The sequence below is a fragment of the Haemaphysalis longicornis genome, unplaced genomic scaffold (assembly GCF_048455015.1).
Source record: "Haemaphysalis longicornis isolate Haplotype H1 unplaced genomic scaffold, Haemaphysalis longicornis Haplotype H1 scaffold_3, whole genome shotgun sequence".
In the NCBI taxonomy this organism is placed as follows: Eukaryota; Metazoa; Arthropoda; class Arachnida; order Ixodida; family Ixodidae; genus Haemaphysalis; species Haemaphysalis longicornis.
This window is the reverse complement of record NW_027526335.1, coordinates 79,916,857-79,933,473: the sequence shown is the minus strand read 5'-3', so window position 1 is coordinate 79,933,473 and position 16,617 is coordinate 79,916,857. Positions and strand designations below refer to the sequence as shown.

Here is a 16,617-nt window from a genome sequence, read left to right as displayed (position 1 = left end):
AAAACGTGGATCCAACCTTCTACAAGTATTGAAGGTCATTTGAAGAGCGTTCCAATATCGTAAGGCCATAGTGTACACTGACTGTGGGATGTACAAAAGTACGAGGCAGCAATAGTCATGGCTGACTACTCTGGCAGTCTCTGTGACTGCGTGACCCTCCTGCATACTCAAACGAAGAAGCGGGAGTTGGAGCCACTCTCTCGGCTATCCAACTAGCGGAACTATCGAATAGAAGTGTAAACATCTCAGAGGGCTTAAGACTGTTGGCTGCATTCACAAGACCTAAACGCTTCAGTAAGATACTGCCATCCACGGTGAACAAATTTTACGTTTCTCAAATGCCGAGACTCAAGGGTCTGGAATTAAACGAGGCACCGACAAAAAGGCACACGTACTCGCATACCGTGCTTCTCGCGACCACGGCAACTGCTTTCCCCTCCCCGAAGAACGTTAAGAACGTCTCGTCATCCTACTTCTAGGAACACGGTGTTGCCTTTTGCTACAAGTGCGCCCCAGTGACTAAGAATCACAAACTCTGTGGAGGACTAAGTAACAAAAGTATCTACAAGTGTGTGTGGGTGAATATGTTTGGTGGGAACATCAGACATTAACTTAGAACTCTGCTAAAATCTGGAAAATATCCATCCTGTTCCACGAAACCTAGCCATATCCAAGGGTGTGCTCGGGGGAGAACAACTGAGACATTACACATTCCACTTCTATCGAGACGTGGGAGGCAGCTTAGACCAGCTTGTTACCTCAAGATCAGCGCAATCTGGTTGAGAGGGCAAGGGAAAGAGCTGCTTCATCTGGGGCCCTAGACTTCAAGTCATGCTCTTGAGCCCCCTACCATCTCTTTACCCTTATCCTAAACCCCAACTTTTTTCTTCCTCAGAAAGATCTTTTCTCTCTCTCTCTCTCTCTCTCTCTCTCTCTCTCTCTCTCTCTCTCTCTCTCTCTCTCTCTCTCTCTCTCTCTCTCTCTCTCTCTCTCTCTCTCTCTCTCTCTCTCTCTCTCTCTCTCTCTCTCTCTCTCTCTCTCTCTCTCTCTCTCTCTCTCTCTCTCTCTCTCTCTCTCTCTCTCAAAAAGCAAAAATGTTCAGTCCGGCCTAGACATCAGAGAACAAACAGGTTGACAAACTCAAGCTGTTAAACTTACTAACGCCCTGCAGCTACAACCTTTCACGCTCACACCTTAACCTTAAGCCACAGAAGTGCAGAGGGCCTTTGTCGCTCCATGGCCACGGCTTAAGCACCCTTGCTGCTAACTTTTCCCTTTTCGCCAATCTTTAGCGCTTGTGAAGCATAGATCATAAGTGCAGCAACTGAGTTCGAAAATGCTCCTGGGAGCCGAAGTAACGCTATCGCGTCTTACATCTTAAGACCAAAATGTAGATGGCATCTGCAAGTTTTTTTCAGTTAGTGTATGTCTGCACCCAACTGACCCAATTATGTTATTTTGGATAATATATTTTTATTGGTCATTGCATAGCTTTGGCAACTCATTTTAGTTCATAACCCAAGGCATGCAACCTGGTTGTGGTTTGGTGGTGGCCTGTTTAAAAGAAGGGATAAACGTTTAGCAAAAGAGCAGTATGGATGATGGGAGGGAGGGAGGGAAAACTTTATTTGGTCCTGCAAGTAGTGATAATGAACCACTAAGTGGGCCGCTCCCACGTCGGGACCGAAAGCCCAAGCCTCACAGCCACGTCGTGAGTTTGCTGGACAGCCCAGAATTGATCGTCCAGGTCCAGACTGCGAAGTGCAGCCTCCAACCTGGACGCGTCCTTGATAGCTGGATCTTCAATTCGCTCGCAAGACCAGAGCATGTGTTCCCGTGGGGCTAAATCACCCTCAGTCCATGCAATAAGGCTCCGTATACGTCTCAGGATAAAACATGTTGAGCCTCCGCGGGCAAGGATAAGTGCCAGTCTGCTGTAAGCGTAATGTAAGTGCCTGAGCCCGGTTTAGTTTAGGATGCGGCAAACCGTAAATCCTGCGGTTAAGAAGATAGTACTTAGTTACCTCATTGTATGTGGAAGGGGAGTCTCTGTTCTTAGGAAGTACTGTCACGCTGTGGCACGGGGCAGAGCGGAGGGTAAGATCTCGCGTGAGCAGACTCGTTGAGATTCAGAGGAGCTCCTTCAATCACCCCAAGGTGAGCAGGAAACCAACATAAGTAGTGCTGAAAGATCTCACAGGTCTTCAAAATTCTGAAAGCAACCTTGGCCACGGAGCCCTTCTCGAAAGCCCTAACGGCCGACTTTGAGTCAATATACACAAAAGGTTGAGCCGTTTTTTGTGGGGGCAACAATTTTAGTCCAAGAAGCCGTGGGCATGTGCAGCCATCTATGTCGGGGAGGTCAGCTCAAACTTATCCTCAAGGTATGAGCTGGTCAGCTGGCCCTCCCACTGGCCCTCCCCCTGAGAGAGAGAGAGAGAGTGTGGAGCAGTGGGTGGCATTTCCACTGCCACCCTCTTTGGGGAGAACACTGGTGCATGTCCAAGTAATGTCTTTAAGTGGGTCTTCTTCTCAACAGTTGTTGCTGAAAGTTATCTGCAACAAATGCTGCATTGCATTTGGTTTCCTTTTAGATGAAGTGCAAAGTAACTGTGCATTTTTCATGTCATTTTCTCTCACATCACGAATTGTTCCCAGTTTTTTCAAGGTCCTTTTTGTTCTACAGCCAATTAAGAGTTTATGGTACCATCTGGCAGATTCCTGCTCCAAGCTAAAAGCTGACATAGCTCAATTGCCAGTACATATTTGTACAGCTTTGCATAAGTTCTAACTGCAGCCCTAAAATTTTATTTTAAAATTTATTTTAGTCTTTCTTACATACCGAATCCCCAAATTAAGATGTCTCAAAGAGCGACCTAAAGACATTTGCATTCAAACTACTGGATGGCACTCTTCGTGGCTTCTCTTAATCTCAGACTCGTTCGATTTCTTTTCCCTAGATTTGTCGCAAAAACAAGCAAAGGATGAAGTTGTGGACGTCTCCAGTGGTCTGAAGACCTACCATGTGAGGACTTCATTAGCGGGAAACTCAGTGACTCCAGTACGTGCGTCGGGCATCCCGTCAGAAGCGAGCTACGTGCTGTTTCAAGCCCACACGCAAAATGTGCCAGTGACCATCGCGTACAATGTGCAAACGCCCCCCGTCAAGTCGGCCAGTGATACGGGCACCAACACAGGCCTGGTTGTGGTGCTTGAAGAGTGGGCCATCGATGCGACGACATACATCCACAACACGAACCCCAACAACGTCACAGCTCTCCTTGTGATCAGCGTGCACGGTTCGAAAGGTACGATGCTCTTGGAACACGCTTTAGTCGGCCTTGCTGGTCTAGAACCGGTTTTAATTTGTGCTTGAAAAGAAATCTTGGAACGATCTCTTAATATACCTTGCTTTCCCTTTGTGACATGACAGAGCGGCCCGTCGGCCATCTGATTTATGTCGTAAAGTTTCTGCGATCTGGGGAAAAAAAAAAAGGATAAGCAAAACAATGTTGTGCATTGTAGATAAAAATTTAAGTGAAAATGGTTTTGCACAGCAGTGCGAAGAGGACCAGTATGTTTAAAGCTGCATTTGTTTCTACACTGCTATTTTGGATAGTACCCGCATCAGGTTGGGGAATGGCGACGTCCATTCCACTCTAATTCTAGAGAGTTGTGATTTATGGTACCTCCGCTCTCTCTGACCACTGGCAGCGCAAAAACTAAGACCGATCAAATTCCCGTAGTCATTTGCCGATGCGAAATGTTTCTAGGTAGTGTAGTGCAATACTGATGAGTTTGCTCCATCACTACAGAACTCGTAAGTTACAACAAATTTCTATATTTCACATGAGGATTGTAAGCTGCTTGAAAAATTAATCATTTGAAAATCGAGTTACTTTAACTATTGGAGCGAAGGAACCTATTGAAGATGCCCTTTAGATGCCTGCGATGTTCCGTTACTACAAAAGCGCCTTTCACAATGTGTGATAGGTTCAGAAGACGCATCGCGTTTATTTCCACATAAAGTTTATAGGAGTTGTTACTGCATTGCACAAAACATTGCATAGTGAAACTTACTATACAAAGGTTTGTGTAAGGTGGCCACTGTCTAACTTTAAATAGAAGCTACCTTTTGATTATTTTTCTGTCGCAAGATTATGCTGCTCGGATGTCTGCGCCCACCACCAACTGGAATTTTACGGAAAGGTCAACTTCTACATAAAAGTTATGGTAACTTTGTTTCAATTTCATTTTTTAACTTCGTTTTCTTTCTGTAAGTTTCTTTTTTTTCCCGTCCTGGATCTGGTCCACAATAGTAATGTTCTACTTTACATTGTAGTCTGGCTGTCTTCCATGAAATGAAATCTTGTGTTAGCAAATGGGCAAGTCAGCATGCTCATTACATTCGAACTACATTCCATATTTTCAGGCTTCATTTCCACTGAATTGATTGATTGATTGTAGGGTTTAACGCGCCGACGCAAAGCAGGCGATGAGGCGCGCCGTAGTGGAGGGCTCCGGATCAATTTTGACCACCTGGGGATCTTTAACGCGCGCCGAAATCTCGTACACACGGGCGTTTTTGCTTTTCGCCTCCATCAGAAAAGCGGCCGCCGCGGCCGGGAATCGAACCCGCGACCTCGTGCTCAGCAGCGCAACGCCTTAGCCACTCATTTCCACTGAAGGAATTCACTGTAAATGAATGAAGGGAATGGAATAGAACTTTGGAATGGAGAAAACGGAATATGGAGAAATTCTGGAATTTTTTCGACTCCACAAGTCTGACCTGTTTATCGAGTAACTTCTTCAGTATTTCATCAAGTGCTTTAATTCGTCAAGCGAAAAAAATGACATTGCATCTAAGTCATTTGGGCACAAGCGCATTCTTGCTTGATTTTCGTTTATCTTTATCTCTCCCTTTCTCCTTCCATTTAAAATGTAAGTTACAGCAAGAAATATGTATGTGCAAATCTGAAGATATGGGCTTTACAGAAATTCAGTCACAGTAATGAGAATTAGAAAATAGAGCTGTGCACAGGACAGAAATTTGGGCCTGCCCCTGGTACTTATCGCAGTAGGCTTGGCCGGTCCATGTACCTAAGTACAATCCAAGCCGGTCCATGTACCTAAGTACGTTTAGCAGCAGAAACCTACCTAAAGGAGATAAAGTGCAATTTAAGTGAAATCATAACGGGTAAAACCGACCTAAAATGGGCAACACAACCCCAAACGAACAGCATAACCACTGAAGAGTACAAATGAGATCCTGGAACTGACCTAAAGGGAACAAAACCACCCGGAATTTTGTTTACAATGCACAAGTATGCCATAAATAGATATCACGCATGATAAAAAGGCATGAGTTTCAAGTAAAACAAGCTATCAAACAGAAAGAAGACCAGCACCTGTGGGATTAGAACCTCTATACCATGAGACCTGCTGACCCGTGTATGTATAGCCTCAGGGCCAAGCAATAAGCACCATGGAATCAAAAAAAAAAAAAACTGGTCTGTGTTTAGCCATGTTGCTAACGTATAGGTTCTGTGCTGTTATATAGAAAACCTAAGTATCGCTTCACTGTACCAGGCCGAACCCAGGCCAACAGGATGGCCCAGCCCAACTGTGTAGCATTAATATATCGGCCCGAGTCCGGCCTAGGCCCAGGTGAAAAAATTGTCGGCCGGCCCAAGCCCGGCCCGGGCTTTCAGGCAAGCCTGACCTCTGCACACCTCAAGTAGGGCCCACATTGTCCACTTTTGTGCAAGACTTTGAGGAGTCCCAGATCACCAGTGGTTCCAGGTGCTTCTTTAAAGAAGGTAACGGCGCAGAAGGTGAAAATGGGTGCAAAAGCCCGGCTCGGGCTTTCAGGCAAGCCTGCACACCTTAAGTAGAAAACACATTGTCCGCTTTTGTACAAGACTTTTAAGGAGTCCCTAATCTGCAGTGGTTTCTTGTGCAAAGAAGGTAAAGGTGCAGAAAGTGCAAATGGGTGCAAAAAATGTAAGGGCCAGTGTTTATTTTTGTTGCAGCCAGTGCTCGGAACAGGTAGTGAAGCCAAACCAGTGTTTTCATGTAAAGTGATCCCAAACGTGACCAGTTATTTTTTTTTTAGCACACCGGACGTGATCTGTAACTAAACAAAAATAATAATAATGTTTACTAGTTCCCTATGAAGTGTTTCAGCCATACAGCCATTGCTAATGTGCAATCAATGTGATTTTGTATATTTTTTTTTTATGTACTATCAACCCCATAATCCCTCACTTTTTTTTCCCACTATGGCCAATTGCCGGAGTACAAACATCATACTCTGTGTGCGGCTGGCATACAATTGGTATAAAACATTGGCTTTTCTCTTCCGAGGCAGGTTTTCCCGCTCAATTTAATCCAATCACCTCACAATTTAATCCAGGCACCATCCAATTTAATCCAAGTGCCATCTAATTTAATCCAGATGCCATGTAATATAATCCAGGTGCCAGCAAATTTAATCTCTTTGTCAACCAAATTAATCACGAGTGTTTTGTGCAAAATTAAGCACAGCTTTGCGGACTTTGTTGTGCGTGGTGTGGTGAAAACGTGGTGTTTCTTGAGCGATTATGTGCAAAATATCTTATGCGCGCAGCTTAATGTACATTTACTAACACGCGCAAACCATTGGTGCCACGTGCTGTTAGCTGATCGTCTGCGAGAGCGCCATCAATAACTCACGTCAGGAGTATTGTGTACTCTTCGCGGAACAATGTTTTTAGCAGCTCCTTTGATAAAAACACATTGCCTAAATGCCCTTTCATTCTGATCTTCAGTTAATGTATGCTTTTCTGCAGTGTTAAGCATTATTTCCAAATTATAATATCGTCTGCGAGATTGTTAGAAATGTCGCATGCTCGTGACAGAAGTGTCGTCTACACGCATAACAATACCCTGGTGAATCTGCTGGCATAAGAAAACGCGAGCAGATGATACTTTTTACGATCTCGCAGACAATCAGCACATGGCACCAACGGATCAAACGAGACCACTGTCCTGGTCTGCGGGTGTTAGTAAATGTCCATTAAAGGGACACTGAAGTGAATTTGTCAAGCTCCCGTTTTTGCTTGCACTGCGTAGACTGGCTCAAATTAGCACACTTTTCATCGTTTATCCGGTTGACAAATCGGTAATTATTTTACAAAGCGCGAAAGAAGGAAAACTACCATGCGCGGTTTGCGGTGGCCGCACCAACTAAGGCTGTGACGTTGGGAGGAGGGGCGCCGTGATTGGACGATGCCCAAGGTTAGTAATCACACAAGTTTCGGTTTCGGTTCTGTAAAACATAACCAATGGCTTTGTTGGATGGGCATTCTCAATATCTCAGTAATCATCGTACCGCGCTTCTGCCATGTTGTCGGCTGTAAAATGCACAAGATAAGCCTCCCAGGACGGCTTGTAGTCGTAGCATTCACTAGCCGAGACCTACGCAGTGCATGAACGCCCTCCGCGTACCCGCAGACGCCCAAATGTCATGCGCTTTTCCCCCATATTTGGAGCTTGCCTCCCTCATGCCTGTATCGTAAAAAGCGTGTTCGCACCAGGCCAAGGGTCTGTTCATTCTGGCCTATGCCCACTGCCTGCAAGCGGTCGGTGCTTATGGCAACAGCACGCCAACGAGAACTCGCTATACTCGGATACAACTCAAGAAAAGTGCGGCTTTTCCTCATCAAAGGACCCCCTTCCAGCCAATGGTGTCGCCGTATCAACGTGACGTCGCGGTAGACCGCCTCCACGCCGCGCTCACGGAAGAAATCACAAAACATGTTCTTCCGCGCTTCCGGACTTCTACCAAAATGGCCGCCTCCGCTGTTCGCGTCAAACCGTCGGCGTCGTCGGGCTCTCCGAGGACGATTTTTAGTGCCGTTCAGTCGTATTCATTGTTTGCGTGTTGTGTGCAGTGTTCTTAACATGCTCGGTAATGACAATCGCTACGGTGTTTTTTCTTCTGCTTTGTGAGCGCTCGCGTTGCCGGTAAGCAGCCGCCGCTGCAGTTACTGCAGTACGCTGTATGATACGAAGCTGTCGTCGTCATCCTGTGCGGGCGTTTGGCCTTGAGCGTGAAGTACCGTTCTACCGTTTAGTACCTCCTGTGTCTGTGCTACCCACGTTATCGCACCAGTGTCTGCGACAGGGGCGATAACTCCTTGTTTATTTCTCGTAGATTACGCCAGCAAGTTATTAACGCCATGGACAGTACGCACGGGGCGAAACGCAAGCCACGCGACGGCGCGCGCTGCATTTCGTTAAAGCATATATGTCGAGCCGTGTGTCCCAAGTCCATGTCGGGCGCAAGCGTATTCGCCCAAATTGTGATCAAGTTGCCAAATACAAGAAGCAGAATTTTCGCACTTTTTGACCGTGAATGCGTACGAGCTGTAGCTTAGCTACGTGATGGGATTTAATATGCCACCTTTTCTATTTTTTTTCTCGGTTACGCTGAGATACCATTGTTAAATGTGTTAATTGCCACAAGTATGTTTTTGTCGCCTGTTTTTTGTTGGAGTGCCTTAAGTTGTTGTTTCGGACAAAAACCTTTGTGAATTAAATACGAATAGGCATCTGCTTTGAGTTTGCATTGTCTATGATAATTAAGATTCCACAGGAGTGTTACCACTGTAAGTTCAATTTCATTGTCCCGTTTATGCTTTGTGAATGAGCTGTGGTTCGCGATAGTGACATTGCATTAGCTAGATTTCACCGGTATGACCAGCTGCAACAATGCATGTGAAGACATGAAACGCAGCACTGAAATCAAATAAACCACCTTTCAGCTTTTTCTACACATGCGCATGCATATTGTTCACCAAATCAAATTCTTGCATGAGATGTGCATTATTGAAGCTATATAGACACTGCCCGCCTTGTGTTTGTCTCTTAAGAAGCTGCTGCTGCAATGGTCATCTGCATGCACGTGCTCTAAATTCAAAATAGAGCATTCAGGGTGGAAAACAGCTCAGCATTTCATCCATTATCACTGTTGCGTCACAAGTGGCCGCTGGAGCGAGAAGCTCGCTGCTCCAAGTCAAATAGCAAGCTGCTGCTTGCCACAGCACTGTTCGCAACTCAACTCGTGCAATGTCTACACATATATTAGGAGTGTAAATCACAATGACAGAACATGAATTGATGCCCACTTCATAACACAGGCAATGAAGTCTGTTTGAAGGGTTACGTAGTGATCTGCACTGATTGATGACATGTCGGTTGAGTTGATGCATGGAACCACACATATGGTACACATCGCTGCACTGAAACTGGTCAATGCATATCATACTTTTCTTGCTACGCAAAGGCAAAATCGGATCATATGTTCAGGAGGAAATTTATAATCTCGCCAAATATGCACTACATGAAATGATTCCCATACATGGGAGGATCGATTGAAACCAACCTTGTTTCCCCTTCCCAAAGCTTTGGGGATTGTTTTTAACATTGTGATTCTGCATTTTATCCAGTGGAGTAGGCAACAGATAAAACCTATTTATCCTAAGTCCTGCGTAAGACAGCAGATAGCTAAATAGAATCAAATTAGAAATAAAACACCGAAGCAACGTTTCTTGTCCTCACTGCTGTATCCTGTCAGATTTGGCTCAGACAGCTAAACAGACGCACTGCTGAATTATGCATAGCAAATGAAACGAGCAATAAGACACTTAAACAGATTTATTTGTTCTCAATGTTCTACAAGAAGACAACTTGGCTCAGCCAGCCACACGGACACACAATGTTCAGTTACATGCTTTCACGTAGGCATTTAATTTGCAACTTTGTTTCTGCATCCAATACACGCATAAGTGTCCAAACAATGTAAAAAACGTGGGGTGAAAACTCGAGCTAGCGTCTTTTCCTGTAGGAGAAACTTGCCTTTATAGCCATTTATATAGTGTCGCACAAGGAGCCGTAGAGCCACACACTGCAGATGATTCTGCTTGAAGTGAATTTGCGAACTCGCTTGACTCTGCTTGCACACACCTCATGCTACACATGCGAATAGCCATCCTCCCTGTGCAGCGAAAACTATCGCATAGTGCAAGCGTGGCCCTGCTTCCAGATAATAGTTTGGAACAGTGTGGGTTTCCTCTAGCTCGAGATGTACAATTTTCTTTTATGGATACGTCTGCCACGCAGTGTCTTGTCAGGACTGCATTCATTCGGCCTAATTCCTGCACCACACTTGCAACAAATGCAATCAGAAACCAAGCACTGCAACAGCCTTTTCTGATTCTCATAGCTACATATCAAGGCAACCAGTCCTGAGCCAGCACCACACAATACACCGCTCGGTTCACTACAGCAAATGATATCATGCAGCGATTGTTGAAATAACTTGTCACCCTCACTGTCATACTGGAAAATCCCTGTCGACTCTACAACACAGCATACAACATTCAGTAATGGCAAATGAAATAAAACCCAAACACTGCAATTCCATCTTTTGATTCTCATAGCTACATATCAAAGCAATCAACCATGAACAAGTTACGCAGCACACACAGGCAGCTCAGTTAACTCCAGAAATAAGTCTTAATAACGCACACAAACAGCATGTCTGGTCTTCTCTGCTGTCTGATGGAGTTTCTTGCTCCTGCAGCTATGGAAACACACCTACTTAAGCTAAATTGCGCACTCCACACTAACTGAAAGGGGCAAAGGCGGCACTGGCGAATAGCTGGCCGCCTTACACATCTTCAAAGGACTCGATACCAGATAGGTCACTGTCGGAGTCCATGTCATCTTCATCCAGATGGATTATAATAGGTTGAACATGCGCACTTGCTCCACCGTCTCCCCTGAACTTTGTTTCAATGCTGATCACATGCTGAACTGCGTTTGCCCAGTGTTGAGCTGTTACCTTGGCAGCTTCTTCCCTCGGGAGCACCTCTACATCTGCCAGCTTAAATGTGGCATTTCTGACTGCGACACCTCGTTTCATCTGCGCCCATATGAGCTCAATGGGATTGAGCTCACAATGGTAGGGTGGGAGCCTAAGCACAATACATCCTGCCCTTTCAGCTGCACCGTCAACACGATATTTGATGTACCGTGTCTTTACAGAGGTCACAAGGCTGAGGAGCTCCTTTTTAAGCATTTTTTCATCCCAAGCAAGTCCTTTGGACGTCAGCCAGTCCTGAACGACCTGTTTGCGCGAAGACGTCGTAGGCACTGCTTCTTCCAGCCGCGAGTGGTACGAGGCATTGTCCATGACAATTACACTACCTTGTGGCAGTTGCGGCAAAACGGCGCCAAACCACCTTTCAAAGCGGGTGCCGTCCATCTCCTCGTGGTAGTCGCCGGTCTTTGTACCCCGAAAGATATCCAGGCAACCACTGACGAAGCCGTCCTCGCTGCCGATGTGCGTTACAATCAGGCGCTGTCCTTTCCCTGACGGCTGCTTCAAACCTGTCGTCAGACCACGCATGAAGGCGTCGTGGTGGGAAGCAACCGTCGTGTCCGTCCAAACAGTCGATAGCGTGTGTCCCGCATTCACCCAGGTTTCATCAAGGTAGAAGATTTTTCGACCTTCCATCATGTACCTGGCGACGTCGTAGAGGTACTTCTGCTGCCACGCGACAATGTCGTCCCGCTCGATCAGCAGCGAGTTCCGGCCCCTCTTCTCATACCTGAACCCGATGTCATTCAGCAGGCGGCGCACAGTCCATGGCTTGAGAGGAGTAACATCGCCGCTAGCGTTGAAATCCGCAGCAATTGCCTTCACTGTCGGAATCTCATTGCTGCGAAAAAAACGATGCACGGACGACCGCAATGCGCACTTCGTGAAGTCGTCGTACACTTCTGTGCGTCGTCTCTTTCCGGCGCTTCGCGGGCGCTTTCGGGAGGGCGTCGCAACATTTCCGTCGTTATTTTTCATCTCCTTCTTCACGTCCATCACCAAGCTCACGCTGACTCCAAGAAGATCGCTCACGGTCGCGGCCGTTTCTTCAACGCTGCGCTCTGGGTGAAGATGCCGCAAACGAACGTACGCGTTCCGGATCATCTCCCGTCCGCAGCTGCAGATGACACGGCCGCTTTTGTTTTTCTTGTACCATCGGCGTGGCGTAGATGGCAACGCACCACAATTCTCAGTCGAGAACGATGAAGCACATTCAGATGCGACTTCTTCGGGATCCATGGCGGGAAATGGGGCCGGCAATGCATAAAACCAGAACATGCCAGAAGCAAGCGGCTGAGGGAAAACCCGGAAGAGCAGAAATTCACCATCAGGAATATAATTGAAACTCGCTACTGCAGCTGACGATAAATTCTTTCACGCATTGCATTAAAACGGGCACATAAAAAAATTTAGCTAAGGTTTTTATCTCCGCTCAAAGTGAAGGCGCCCTTACGAACTACTTTTCGGCACGGACGCATTAAGGAAAGCGTGGCTCCGAGTGCTGCCCGCAGGTGCAATGCGGTCGGCCACGACGTCACCTTGATAGAGCGACACTATTGGCTGGAAGGGGGTGGTGGAAGTGGGGGATTAGGCGACGCCCCTTTTTTCTTGACTTGTATCCGAGTATAGCGCGCCAGTGCCAGCCTGCGCGCGTTTTGTGAACTAGTTCGTGTAGCCATTAACGTTGCGGCCCAAAAAAAGGTGAACTCAATATAGAAAACATCGGCGGAAAACAAAAAAGTTAACTTACAAAAAAAAAAGCACGTACCTGCGGGGATTCGACCTCGTAACTTGCAAAACATTCGCGGCGACATACCTACGCCTCAGACCACTGAGCCACGGAACGGGACGCGGAGGCCTTGCTAATATAGAGTATATATTGTACAACCGGTTTACACTTTTATTTAGTTTTGGCATTTCAAGCCGCTTAGGTGACTATTTGTTGTACTGCGATCGTGCAGTAAGCGTCGCCCGAGTTTCCACAGTAGCTCACGTCTAGCAATTGCATTTCGTAGACGGAAAAGCGTTCGCAGATGCGTTGTCGTGCTGCTGACCGCTGTGCTTGTTCGCCCAGCGCAAAAAAGTGCTTCCCGCGCCCTAGTTTTACGCTGTACGGTAAAAATATCAGTTGATTTTATTTGCTTAGTACCTATATTGACTTCGCTGACTCTTCTCCCGCCTTCAAGAGGCCTTATATTTTCATACTGGCGTACCAGTCAGCGAAGCGTCGCATGTGCGCTTGTGCAGCGCTTGTGTGAAGCGACCTTGACTTGGAGCTAGATACAGTGTACAAACAAACCAAGGAAAGAAAGGCACATTCTTCCATTCACAAACGTGTCCTGGCTTCGTTTCAACTAAGCGAACGAATTGCGACCAAGCAATTTTTTTTTAACCTCCTTGATTGCGACGACCCGCCGGCGGCCGGCGGACGAAACGTTGGGCCGACTGACTCTGTCGGCCGGGGAGCCGTGCAGTAGCGCAGCCGTGGCGCAGCCAATTGCCAGCTCATCCCCTCCTGACGTCACACGAAAACGCCACAGAAAATGGGCGAGCGTAAAGAGAGGAGGACAGCATTTTCGAATTAGTTTTTCTACTAAATAAAATCGCGTAAACGCGCCTAGAGTGGTCGAAACATGGCCTGGGGACTCCGGACTACAATTTGCGCTAGTAATCCCGCAATGTTTACATATCACTTCAGTGTCCCTTTAAGCTGTGCCATATGATATTTTGCACATAATGGATCAAGAAACACCACGTTTTCACCACACCACGCACAAAACACTCATGAACATTCTTCTGATAGCTGGAATAATTTGGTTGGCAAAGGGATTAAATTGTTTGGCAGTCGGATTAAATTCGCTGGCACCTGAATTAAATTACATGGCATCTGGATTAAATTCACTGGCGCCTGGATTAAATTTATTTATTTATTTATTTATTTACAGTACCCTCAGGGCCATAAGGCATTAGAGAGGGGAGTGGTTAAATACAAAAAAAGGAATGACAAAAGCAGTAAAAAGAAGTAAAAAGGTTGTAACAATGGCTTCTAAATATACAATTGTAGCTAATGCATTATAAGGTATAAACGAATATATCAGGTTGGCTTCTTAGTATACAATTTTAGCTAAAGCGTGACAAAACAAAATACAAATGAACATATCATTATACCATGTTAGTTAAGGCTGTTTTGAATGATTCATGATCAATAATGGCAGCGGTTGATGCAGGAAGATGGTTCCATTCCACTGAAGTCCTGGGTATGAAAGACTGAAAAAATGCATTTGTCCTTGACGATGGTATTCCGATTTTATTAGCGTGATCTAAACGAGACGATATGAAATGCGGAGGCAAAATGAGCTGATGACGTAGATGTGGGTGATAGAATATCTTATGGAACAGACAGAGACGCAAATTTTTACGGCGATAAGATAGCGTTGGTAGTTGAAGGCTACATTTCATTGAAGTTATGCTAGCAGTGTGATTATAGTTAGAAAGAATGAAGCGAACAGAGTTATTTTGTACCATTTCGAGTGATTGTATTAGTGTATCATAACTTGGATCCCACACTGATGCGGCATACTCCAGTTTAGAACGAACGAGTGTTTTGTACATTAGTAATTTAAGTGATGAAGGGGCTCTTGAAAAATTGCGTCGGAGGTACCCTAGCGTGCGGTTAGCATTGGCAATTACATACTCGGTGTGAGTGGTCCATGTTAAATCAGCTGAAATGTGAACACCAAGATATTTATAAGATGATACATGATTTAAACGGGAGTTATCAATAAAATAAGTAGGTAACAGGTGGGCTGTTCTTGTAACACGTAAATATTTACATTTGCTAGAGTTAAGTTCCATCAGCCAAGTTTTGCACCAGGATGAAATAGTATGAAGATCAGATTGCAAGACGGCTATGTCATCAGCGCAAGTTATTTGTCGGTACACAACGCAGTCATCGGCGAATAAGTGAATGTTAGAAGAAATGGATGCTGGTAAGTCGTTAATGTATATAAGGAAAAGAAGAGGACCCAGTACGGAACCTTGCGGCACACCAGAGTGGAGTTATGATTATTAGCGGATACGAATTGCGAACGGTTGGTAAGAAAAAACAAGCCAAGATAGAAGTTTGGAATCGAGGTTAAGCTGATGTAGTTTAAACAACAATAGTTTGTGACACACCTTATCAAATGCTTTGGAAAAGTCAATGAATATACAATCGGCAAACGTGGACTGATCAAGAAAAGTATGCAGTTTATGGGTGAATAATGCGAGTTGCGTTTCACATGAATACGTTTTTCTGAAACCATGTTGTGACAGAGAAAAATAAGAGTTCGATTCTAAAAATTTAACTAGGTTGGAAAACAATGTGTTCAATTAGTTAACATGGAATACTAGTTAAAGAAATAGGTCGATAATTAAGGGGTGAGTGCCTGTTGCCAGATTTGAAGAATGGAACCACCTTTCCAGTTTTAAATTCAATTGGTAGCACACCGTGATCGAGCGACTGTTGATAAATTTTTGTTAGTATAATGGAAGAATAGTAACTAGTACTGATTAGAATTTTTGGACTAACGAGGTCACATCCAGGAGCAGAGGATGGTTTTAATGATTTAATAAGTTTTTCAACACCACAAGAATCGATGGTAATTGGGGGCATCTGGTTGTGACTGTAATTGCAAGGTAAGGGTAGTGGGACATTAGTAGTTTCGGAGAAATTTGATGCAAAGGCTTGATTGAGAACTTCAGCACTTCGGTTGCAAGGAATAGCGGTATTATTTTCATCAACAAATGTTAAGCAGTCACCATCTTTGGGGGGGTTCCAATTGTGTGGCAATTGGATTACATTGAACGAGAAAACCTGCAGTGCAGAAGCAGGCAATTGGCAGGGGCTTACACCCATAAGAGTTCCCATTTGTTGCATTTCATAATTCATTTAATGAAGATCACACACCTGGAAAGTGTGAATGCTTGAGAAGTGCTTTTATGGTATACAACAGAAAGTAAAAGTCCATGCAGAAGGTTTTAAAATAACTTCTGTGTATTCATGCCCAACATGAGGCAGATTTCGGTAGACAGGATTATGATTTGAAAATAAATAAAATACAGAAATGAAATGGTGTGATGGCTTTGAGTGGTCTCTTGGACTGTGGCTTTGAGTGGTCTCTTGGACCAAATTGAATTCAAAGTGATTTCAAATTGCTTCAGGATAAACTGGGAAGCTTAAGAGTAGACATAAATCAGAGAGAGAGAGAGAGAGAGAGAGAGAGAGAGAGAGAGAGAGAGAGAGAGAGAGAGAGAGAGAGAGAGAGAGAGAGAGAGAGAGAGAGAGAGAGAGAGAGAGAGAGAGAGAGAGAGAGAGAGAGAGAGAGAGAGAGAGAGAGAGAGAGAGAGATCTTTAATGGGTAAGTGAGGTCAGCCAGGCCTAGGTGCCCGACTTGCTACACCAAATGGGGCTGAAGGTGTTATGAAAATATATGAAAAGAACTCTCGCTTACACATGAATGCGCAAACCCACAGCCACACACGAAAGCATGCACACAATTAGACGATATAGACATTTGTCTGAGAGTTCATAGCTAACTGTCAAGTCCAGTGCTTAGGAGTAATGTAAAGAGCGCCTTTGTTGCGTGACTTGCCATTCTTTTTGCAAGCCACGGCCCAAGAAGATCTTCGAAAAGATCTGGACGGACACG

At 45.2% G+C, this 16,617-nt stretch overlaps 1 protein-coding gene across 1 annotated transcript in view; it reads left to right on the top strand.

Annotated features, from left to right (window-relative positions):
* Positions 1–16,617, top strand: part of LOC144174719 (transmembrane 7 superfamily member 3-like) — a 30,375-nt gene that overhangs the window by 4,850 nt on the left and 8,908 nt on the right. The window contains exon 2 of the mRNA XM_077703549.1: positions 2,961–3,308. Coding sequence (XP_077559675.1) covers positions 2,961–3,308 — 348 coding nt within the window. The remainder of the gene's footprint in view (positions 1–2,960; positions 3,309–16,617) is intronic.